The 11,315-nt window shown below is 38.2% G+C and overlaps 1 protein-coding gene across 1 annotated transcript; it reads left to right on the top strand.

The window, feature by feature from the left end:
* The first annotated feature begins 3 nt into the window (after positions 1–3).
* LOC124153357 (peflin-like) lies at positions 4–9,627 on the top strand. Its single transcript, XM_046526467.1, has 6 exons — positions 4–109; positions 6,168–6,396; positions 6,483–6,650; positions 6,732–6,875; positions 7,134–7,268; positions 8,862–9,627. The coding sequence occupies exons 1-6, from the start codon at positions 92–94 to the stop codon at positions 8,951–8,953; spliced, it is 786 nt and encodes a 261-aa protein (XP_046382423.1). The 5' UTR covers positions 4–91; the 3' UTR covers positions 8,954–9,627.
* The last annotated feature ends 1,688 nt before the right edge of the window (positions 9,628–11,315 follow it).

An 11,315-nucleotide genomic window follows, 5' to 3' on the forward strand; every position in this document is an offset into this window, starting at 1 on the left:
ATGGTACTCCACCTCGAACAATTTTGATTTGTGCAACTTGGTGCAACCGGTACCCAAAGATTTTGCTGAGAATTATTAATTTTTTTCAAGAATGTCATATCCCAATGCTGTAAGTACCATAGTAATTGTATGAATCATGTGTAAACTCTAATTCAATTGGTATTATCATATTTCGTGTTTGGAGCTTCGTGGTGGTATCAGCGTCGTCAGTTTGGTTTCGAGAATGTGCCATATTTTTTTAAGTCAATTAGGTATATTTACGTGACGTTATTAGAAATCGTAGTGAAAACAGTGACTGGCTAAATTATTCCATTTCCCTTTTGCCCTTATCTTAATGCCTCTCTCAATGTTACTATGTTAATGTCTTAGTTTCCATTATGAGTATGAACTTTTGAGTAGATTAAGTCCAAGGAATAGGTCAGAAAAACTAATAACTCGTTTGTTATTCATGACATTGCAATAATTTATTTGCAATGTTAGTGGTACCATGTCCGATGAATTCCTATTGCTCTTTGAGGACAAAAATTACAAATGCCAGTGTTATCGCCCCACCTTCTCTGTGTATCTACTCGGGAGGTAAATGTGGCCCTTCTTTCTCCATCGGTTATTTTGCAGTGCAATCGAGCTTGTTCGTTGGAAGGATTTTCATCTTATTGTCCTTTCCGCGTACATTCTTGAAAACTCAGCCTGATTCTATCGTGGAAGTATTGTAATGAGTGATGTCGTTGTTTAACTGTGAGAAGAACATTCTAAAATCACTATACTTACTGTGTATTAACTTGCTGGATTTTTAAAATGGAAATTTCAAGATCTAGATACGTAATCCAAAAGGGAAATACCCTCGAGTAGACCCCATACTTAAGACATATTTTTTTTGACATAAGAAGTATTGGAATACAAGTCTTATGATATCATCGTTCATGGGTTATTTCTATGCGTTGCTCAAAATGGAAAGTTTTCTCCCTTGAGTTACTGGCTGGTTATTATTTTGTATGCTAGTAGTTTTTCATGTGGATTTTATGATAATATCTCACACTTCAAGCTACCCTTGTTCATGGGAGAGTCGAGTACATTCAGAATTAAATGATTCAACAACACACGTTCTTGCCAAGGGGTAGCCGCTTCTTGTGGGTGATGCCTGTTGATTCAAAGATGAATTGATGCTAGATTTTTGACACACATTTTATCAGTGGATTCCTGTAAAAGGTTAATGTGTTGAAAATTGTTCAAAATTTTGGTGGCTGAGGAAAGTGTCTATCTCCTTATGGGAAGAGGAATGGCTAATTTTGCAATACCCTTTCAAAACAAAAATACCTTTCACACTCAAGGAGGAATCCATGCTCACATCCCTGTTGGTTATACAGCATATTATAGTAGGTCGAGAAGTGTACTGAAAATTTTAGCCTTGGTTGTTACCTCTCCTACAATTATAAAAAAATGGGGACCAATCATTTTTTTAATTTCTCAGATGGTCTTGTGTTGATAGTTTTTTAATTATGTGTTTGATATTCAATAGTTTTTTCTGACTCTATACCCTAAACATTTCTGTAATAATGGTCTTACTTAATGCTTTCATGACAGTGTATTTTTCCTCGATTCACTCTTTGGATGATATGGATTTATATGTGATATGGGAGGAAAAGTATCCTGAAAAGTAATAATGTTGGGATGTTTTCACAAAGAGTTATCCATGATAATTTAAAAGAAAGGTTCTCGGGTCACGAATGTCCACTCAAGTGTTTTATTAACTACATCCACAGGAAGCACAAAAATGGAAGTACCAAAGTATTGGAAAAAATGGTAGAACCAAAACTGAAAAGAATAAAACAAAAGAGTAGTGAAACACACAGCGTACTGAACATACTATGGTGGCAGATTAAAAATTACAACACCTCCCCATAAGCTGATACCATATACGTATTTGATATGCTTGACTGTACCCAATGGTTTCACCATATTGCCTGCTGGCATTTAAGAAGAAGACAGTTATTTCACATCCATTTCACCTCTTTTGCAGTACTGTCTGACAATGACCTTTTGCTGGCATTCACTTTGTCCGACTATGAAACAAAGCATTTTTACACCATTCCAAGATACTGCGGTTGTCATTATTCATAGTCACAGTGTCAATTTTCTAGCCTGTGAAGGATGCAAGTAAACTTTGTAGGCTCAGGGCTATGATAAAGACAGGTATTCAGCCTTAGTTGAACTTAAGGCAACAGACTTCAATTTCCTGCTCTCTCGTGAAACCAAACACTTTCCCCGCCTGAATGCGTGACCTTGATATGATATACCATCACTATCATTAAATACAAAACCAGCATCTAGATAACCCATTATTTTTGCATCTGTGGTTTGCTCAAACTAAAGTCCAGGATTCACTGTACCTGACTGACTGACTCCATCAAGGCCTTTTCATCAAATTGACTGATTGTTGGGTTGAAATTAACAGCTAGAGCTTTTGAAAGTAGACCTGTGAACATCAGGAGTGGTAGTCCCCTCAAAGTCCACCGTATGGGACTGAGAACATCATTTAGCCACTGACCTGACATGGAATTGAGCATAGCCACCTAAGCACTTCTTCCTCCCCATAAAAACCCACTTGTTGCCCACCACTTTTGCCCCAGCCGGCAAGGTCAACAAGCCCCACACTTCGTTTAAGTCATAGGACTGCTCTTCATTTTTTATTGCTTTCTTTCAAAGTGACCTTTCTGGTCCAGTCAAGGCCATTGACTGATATAGGATCCTTACCACTTACAGAACCACCCAAAGCTAAAAAGGAGGTTCACACATCCAGGGTACTACTTAGGGATTCTAAGTCTTAATTGGCACCTTCTCTCCCCTTCAATAGTTGATTCCCAGCTTTAAAAAAGATCCTCCACCATCCTCTACACCAGGGGTCTCCAAAATACGGCCCGCGGAGGGCTTTCATCAGGCCCACGGACTCATTTCAAGTAGTGTGCGATTCTAGCTCGTTTAACTCTGTGAGATGCTGCTGGGAGCATTGCAGCGCTGTACTGCACGTCAAAGTCGCCTGCACTGTTCATAAATAAGAAATATGCCTCCAGATACTTCAGTAGACGTTGGTATCGAATACTTCAGTCATCGGCAAATTTGCTATCCGGCCCGTGGGGCATTTCGGAACTTGGAATGTGGCCCTCGTGGCCTTATTAATTGGAGACCCCTGCTCTACACTAAGGACGTTGTGATCAGGTTACTATTCTCTACCCAAAACACAATCTTGACCATCAATTTTTTCATTAATCACAATTGATTCAGTATTATTTTCAAGGAAAATGGTTCATTGCCTGAAAAAAAGGATAAAAATGGTACACCCTGCCATGATCGACCTTACTGTGAATACTTTCATTCCACAAATTTAGTCTCTCAAAGTTTTATAAGAAAAGAAAATTTCTGGCCGTGATCACTTACGTAGGATCCATTACCATGAAACCATTGAATGATTCACAAAATGTACTCAATAGAAATCAGCCTTTTCCCTTTAGCATCCCACTTCTTTTTTGGTCAGGAATGTGATTGTATGCAGGACACCCAAACGCTCTTTAAAATTTTTTTTAAAGAAGAGACTTTTACTTTCCACAACTCTTGTGATGTCTTACCCTGAACTACTAGGTGTGGTTTTTATTGTCATGTTGCATGCCTCTGCCCATTAATATTTTGGTAAACCTGAATCAAATCACATGTATCTCACTATTTCACAAATTGTACGATTTGTACGCTCTGCCACACCATTTTTTTCAGGGGTATATGGGGTGGTTATCTGATGCCCTATTCTGTGTAACATTAAAAAAGATTTAAACATTTGATTGACAAACTCAGGACCATTGTCAGATCTTAAATCACTTTTGGACTTCAAAAACTAACAATTTTTTCGAATGATCATCAACAAGAACAGACATGCACGTAAGTGTACCAATAGATGTATCACTGATTGGACCACAGAGATCCATGTGTACTAGAATTAGACATTATCAGCATGAGTAACTCCACTCTTAGGAAGAGGGAATCTGTGGGGCTTACAACGTAAACAGGGAATACAATCATTATTTGATTTTAAATCACAACATTCTAATTCAACGCTCTGAATATGAAAGAACATGCCCCTCCTGAGCCGCAAAACATCAGAAATATCACCCTTTCTAACAATACATGCTGTATCAACTGGTATAAGTTCTTCGACATATAACTTAAATGCACCTTCAGAAAGTATGTACTATAAAATCAGCTATGCCCTAAATTTTCCGCTTTCTTGATCATATATTTTACAATAATCAAGACCAAACACCACTGAAAAACCTTTTCTCACCAACTGCAAATCTGATATCTAGTTGGTGGCTAACCCAGGCACTAATATAGCCTCTTCAATTGGTTTAATCACTTTGTGGGGTAATTTCAGTTGTGCATTGCCTTTCTCTGTGTTCACGAGAGAGCATGCATCAACACTTTGTGAGGGGTATTACGATCAGATACCCCTGAATCTATGATCTAGTCATCTTTAGTAAGTGAGTAAATTCACACCAAGAGCACACAGCAGAGACAAATCCTTTTTCGCTTCGTTCATGGGACATTCCGACTTATAATTGCCCATCTGCTAGCTCTTAAAACAATTTACCTTCCTTTTATCTGGTCTCTTGAAATTGGTTGGCTTCAATACTGATTTACTCTCCTTTGGCAGCTTACTGGAAGACTGTTGGCCCTTCAGGCAGACCGACCCAATATTTATAAGAATAATAATGAATAAGACCGACTCCTGCACTTTTTCCTTCTTCAGATACTCATCCAGGCTTTCATTGAGCAGCTTCTCCTTGATTGTTCGGGTGGTTAAATCCTTATCTAAAGTTGTTGCCTCCATTCCCAAGCGATACGGGGAGCATACTTTTGGCAAATCCCTGGGCACGACGAGGGCAACAAAGACATCATCTGCAGGCTCCCCATGCTTGCTAACTTATTAATCAGCTCCAGGATGGAAGTTTGTATTCCTGAACGTTTCCATTATGTTTGGACAACCTTGCATCCAATAGAGCCTCCCATAAGTCCATCCTTCTTGTCTTCATTTTTCCCTCAAAGAGGTTTACTAGCAACTTCCAAGCTTCATTTATTGCGGTGGGTGGAGGCATTTAACCGTGTGAAGGCAAATTAAGGTCCACATGTCAGCATCATCTTCCTTCACCGATGGGTTAGCATCCGTAGCTAGCGGGGTCGTGGCATAGTTCCACAGCTTCCCTGTAATTAAAATAAGCTGCATGCTGAACTTCCAGTTCAAATAATCGTCCTTCTCTTTCAGTTAATCCACTGACATGGCTAAACGAGAACTATTACATATTCCCTTCATAGGAAAACTGAATTGCTCAAGTCAATTAACGTAACTATTATCTACAGAAGGAGAAAATTATACTTCCTATCTTTTATCTCTTGACAATCAATTTTTTGAAGGCATTTCAAAAGATCCTGGACTCATAACCTGTTAGGATTTTTTCCCAAAATGCCATTGATGATAGCTTAAAAAAGAAATCCTCAAGTCTCATGGTCTACCACAGAGTTTTATTAATGATGCCCACAGGAAGAACAAAAACAGGAGTTGAAAAAGACTAAAATGAAAGATTAGTGAAACAGACATGGCCTGCCACCCATATCATAGCGGAAGACCAAAAATTACAACAAATAACTTGCCAAATGCTGATAAGGAATGTTAAAATGCATTGCATCATCTTCCTCTTCTTATGGGACGAGTGAAAAAGGTACCCGTACTCACAGATTGCCAGAGTGAGAGAGGTGCGATGCTAGGTATGAAGAAAAGAAAGGGGTTAGAGGAAATACGTGGGGAATTGAGCATTAATTGGACCTTTTCAAAATTTCTCATGTCCAACAATTCAGATGTGAATTACTCTCAGGGCAGGAAAGCGATAAGTGTTTGACCTCCAGATGGTATAGCATTAAGAGGAAGACGATGCAACGAGTCCTGCATCATCGTGCACATGACTTATAAGTAAAAATAATATGGCATCCAAAAGGGAACCAGTTTTTTAAAAACCAATTGTAGCAGCACTAAGTTTTTCGGAATACTTTTTTTCCTCCAGAGTACATTTATTGCATAACTTGTTTACGTTATTATTAACAGGGCTGATTGCATTTGCTTCTTTGAACAGGGCTCTGGCTACCCTGGCTCAGGATATGCAGGTGGTCAGGCCGGATCGGGTTACCCAGGCCAAGGATATCCAGGAGCACAACCTGGTGGGGGTTACCCTGGTGGCCAACCAGGGGGTGGCTATCCTGGGCCTCAGCCAGGATATCCAGGTGTGCAACAAGGCTCAGGATACCCTGGGGGAGGACCTGCATCGGGCTATCCAGGAGGTGGTGGGGGTGGCTACCCTGGAGGTGAATATTTCGTGTAGGGCCAATTCACTATGTATATACTTATCTCCTTAAATATTTCCTCTAATCAGTATTTTTCATGGCTTAAGGCTATGGTGGTGCTGGTGCATATCCTGGGGTTAGCCCAGAAATACAACAGTGGTTTTCAGCTGTTGATCAGGACCGATCTGGGAAGATAAGTGCTAAAGAGTTACAAGGAGCTCTCATGAATGGCCAAGGGAAAAACTTCAGTGAATCAGCTTGCCGGCTAATGATAGGTAGTTATACTCACTGTCAGAAATTCCTCTTTTGAATTAGCAAATGAATTGTAAATACTAATTGTTATATTTTCTTGGCAGGGATGTTTGATCGAGACAAGAGTGGCACGATTGATGTGATGGAGTTCCAAAGCCTTTACAATTACATTAACCAGTGGTTAGGTGTGTTTAGAACCTATGACCGTGATGGCTCTGGTCTAATAGATGAAAGTGAACTCTCACAAGGTAAGATGTCAATTAATAAAGTAGCACTTGAATGTTTTATTGCATTTACTGAAGTGTCCGCGTACACAATCAGTTAGGTCCACCATGGTCAGTTTCAATATCAGATAATGATCATTAATCATATTATATGTGATTAATTGAAGAAAATGATGTTGTAACAATTAAATAAATTTTTAGAATTTCTTCTAGCCTTAAGTGGTGTCATAACTTAATTGCTGTTCTTAGATGATTAAGTGAACCGTTGAAAATTTTCTACAGCCTTGCAACAGATGGGATATCGCTTCACTCCTGAATTTGTGAAGAATCTGATTTCAAGGAGTGACCCAGTGAAGCACAACAACATTTCTGTGGACCAGTTCATAGTGATTTGTGTACAAATTCAGAGATTTACAGGTGAGATTGATTTAGTAAAAACCAGCTACAGGCAGTTAATTTTTTCATGATAAATTTCAATTTTGCCTGATTCTGGGAGGGAGTTGCATGAAAGGGAGTTGAAAACACTGAAAAATTTACACAAAATTGACTCACATAGTGCAGATTGTTTCTTTAATGTGACCCTAAGCCTTATTTTTACATATCTGATTGGATGTTGCCACAATGGAGTTTTTCAGAATCAGTACCCCAGTGTGGATGATGTTGCCATCTTAGTCACCATCTTTCATCGTAACAGGTGTATCTAATCTGGCTGGAGGTTAATTTAGGGGCTCGGCATCAGAGTCCATTGACTGGAGACTGCTCAGAAAAAAGGAATTTTCTCCATTTTAAAATGTTTTCGAGGGCAAAGGTGTGGATAGTCGAGATTGTTTGGAAATTTTCACCAAATAATTTTCGTTTCCTGGCCTTGCAAAATTTTATATACCCAGCCCTTTCTGAAGTAACCAGAATTTTTTTCCATCAGTCAGTCAGCAGCGCAAGTGGCTTTGTGTGCTGCAAGGGGTTGAGAATGATATGTTTGTTTCAATTTCATCAGAATTTCTTATCCCTTTCAAAAACGCTCCCAACTGGAATCTACCACAGCTCCTACTTTTACTATTCACGTCATCAATATATGTTTACTCATTGTTCATCCTGCAACAACACAATCCTAATACAGACTTTATCATGGAACTTTTTTAAGACCATGAGATAATTTGGTCCTCATAAATGCATGTTGAAGTACTTAGGAGACAAACATTAGAAATATGTATACAATCTTGAATTTAAAATTAAGATTAACAAAAACATTTTCAAATGATGCTATTTCAATGTACAAGGTATTTACAGTGGAACCTCGTTAAAGCGAGTACGGGCTATAGCGACACCCCCGCTATTACGAGAGATAGCCGATGCACCGTCAATTGACCCTATAATAAGCGTGTTAAAAAATTCGTTTTTACGAGACCCTTTCGGTGTTGGCTCTCGCCATAGCGAGGGTTTCACCGCCGGAAGACTTTCATGAAGACTCCTTAACCTCTGTAATTGCTAGCGATCTGTTAGAAATGTAGTTAATGGAGTGCTCAGTCTCAAATTTATGTGGTAAACTGTCGTTCGATAAATATAATGATGACGAAACAATGCTTTGCATGATTTTTATTCAGTGCGGCGCTTATAAATTGTTTGAATAGTTAGTCGTTATTTGAGTAAGGAAATTTAGTGATGCAAAAAAACATCGCCTTTCGTCTGGATTAATGCTTACGTTTATCGGATAGATGTTTATCTGTCGCCGCACCATTCCTGTTCCTATATATCTGTTCGCAACAGGTATATTGGCTATTATTTGCTCCACCTCCGGTAAAGCGACAATTCGCTATAGCGAGTGTTTATTAGTGCACCGTGGGGTGTCGTTATATCGAGGTTTCACTGTATATAGTGGTTTTCCTGCACTAAAAAAATATATTTGATGCTAAATGTGATGAAACTCAATGCAATTTTAATATTTTTTCTGTGGATTAGAAAAGTGTGGATTTTTTAACATTGCAGTTGATTGAGTTTTCATTCTTTTCACAGAGGCCTTCAAGCAGCGGGATCATGAGATGAAAGGTCTCATCACAATTGGATTTGAAGAATTTCTCACTGTTGCCCTCAGCTGCTCTACCTGAATTTCATGAGTGTCATATTGAAGAATTATATTCATACATATGACATTGCCTTTTCAAGCATTTCAGTCGGAGCTGCTTCCTTGTGGGCATAATGAATTCTACCTTGTTTCAGTACCTTTCTAAGGAACACAGTTGCACCACAATGACTGTATAATATTCACAACCAATAGTGAACTTGCCTTATCTCCAGTCTTAATAAGATATGGGGAATGTTCATCTTCATAGCATTGGAGCAATCTGTCAATGGAAGCAGTTTGTCCATTTGGACAATGTTTACCTATTACTTCTGCCTATCAGCAAATGCAAGCCTTGTTTGGAAAGTGAATGTAATCATGGTGATCTAACTGTATTGTATGGATAAAATGTTATTACCATTCTCTTTACCTTAAAAATTATTCATGGTGATGCTTATTTTAGCCTATTGTTATTTCAACAAATTACATGCCATCCAATTTATATCTGAAAAATACTTTTATCTATGTTTTCAAGCAAAGACACTACCTCTATTTTAAATCAAAGTGCTTGGTGTTCCTTCTCTTCGTTATATCGGTACATACCTACGTGGGAAAGTATGAAAATCATTGGATTTTAACCAGGAAAATGGAGTCACAATTGATAATTTCTATGCCTGTAGTTAAGTTGCCGGTGGAAATAAAAACTTATCATTCACACAACGCTATTAGAAGGTTTGTTCACTAGCAAAGTTTATTTGCATTTTAAGACTTAATAACTGAAAAGGTAATGTGACAAAAATTCAATACAGGTAATTTCTGAAAAATTTACTTATCTCTGAGGCTTTGCTTATCTCTTATTTTTGTTTATTAAGCTGAAAGAAACAACCTATGAAAAAATGCTATCTAGGCAAAACGGAAACTACTGCATTGACAACAAATGTGAAATGTGTCAACTTACATGCTACAAAATGTCCATTTCATCCCTCTGTGAGGCTCCTTGACTCTGAATGTTTATAATTGGCTCAAGCTGAGGTGAACTGTACTCTCTCCTATACAAAACAACCTTTGAATTCAAACACTGAGTGAATAAAAAAAATTTTATGCCTTGCAACTCTGAGATGGTCACTAAAATTATGAATCTATCTCCTAAACTTAAGTCACTTCGAATAGAAAATGGCTTTGAGGGCAGCAGGGCCGTCTTCAGCTGCAACCCTTGGAACTTCCAATCACCCTTATATACCAGGCGTATGTCTGGTTCAATTTTTTCATCTTCAAGGGAAATATCCTGTCATATCTAGGCACCAACATCATGGGTACCTACTAATTTGTCTGAAAGTTAGCATAAACGATAATCGAAGAAAAAAATAAGTTGATACATCTCTTGCTAACTATGCTACATTTTATGTACTACAGTACACTCATGATTATCCTAATGGCTAATGATGGGGAGAGACGGCAGAATAATCGGAAAATACGGATAACCCAAACTTTCACTCTATTTCTTATTATGTTCATAATTACTTAAAACAAACAATATTTTATTATTTATGCAGTTATTCTGTTATTTTAGAGTGCTTCCCGCACTCAATGAGAGCTTTCTTTGCCAGTTTGCGGACGTGCACTGCAAGACTTAGAAAACTGGAACACGGTGCTCCCATGAATGAAGCTAGCACGCGATCGCTTCCATTTTACGAAGGGGATTCTAACGGAAATAATAAGCCCGGTTTATCCTAGCATTAATGCAGTAATTCCGATGATTTTGCATCCGATTTTTTTTAAAGATTGCGGAAAAAATTGAGTGAGAGAGAAAATCATGCACGGATAATCCGCAACCCGGATAAACCGCAGCCGGATAATCGGAAGTATGCTGTATATCATTAATTACAACTATTAATTTTACAAAATTTCCAGAAAGCACAGCTATATCACATGTTCCTTCCACTTTTTTCCGAATGTGCATACCTTGATTGAAAAGTCTTACTGAAGAATGTATTAATTTTTTTCCCAATGGGACATGCTCTTCCCAAATCCATTATCTCCTATGTAAATTAATCTGCTGTAAGCATCATTGAGACAATGAATAAAATTAATTTAACATATATAGTCCTCACGCTAAGAACACCCCTTTTTGGTTAAAATAAATGTAAAACCACCGCTATTTTGACAAAGATACTTGTTCTTCAGCATTTTGCAAAAGACATTGAATGGTATTGCTACTACTTTCTTTTTAATAATGAGGGAATGGGTTTCCTTAAAAACAAAATTTGTATGTGCTTGCTTTCGTACCCTACTGCCCCGTTTTTCCAATGAACGGTGTACAACATTGGGTGGTGCTTGTATGATATCCCACCATCTAGGAGTGGCTATTTCCATCAAGAGAGGGAGAGGGGAATCTGAAAGCAATCTTA

Source organism: Ischnura elegans, chromosome 2 (assembly GCF_921293095.1).
Source record: "Ischnura elegans chromosome 2, ioIscEleg1.1, whole genome shotgun sequence".
NCBI lineage: Eukaryota > Metazoa > Arthropoda > Insecta > Odonata > Coenagrionidae > Ischnura > Ischnura elegans.

What these genes read in the sequence shown, in the direction of transcription:
- LOC124153357 (XM_046526467.1), top strand. An exon ending in TGGGGGTGGCTACCCTGGAG is followed by an intron (nt 6,397 to 6,482) that starts GTGAATATTTCG and finishes TCATGGCTTAAG; the next exon opens with GCTATGGTGGTGCTGGTGCA. An exon ending in TGAAAGTGAACTCTCACAAG is followed by an intron (nt 6,876 to 7,133) that starts GTAAGATGTCAA and finishes AATTTTCTACAG; the next exon opens with CCTTGCAACAGATGGGATAT.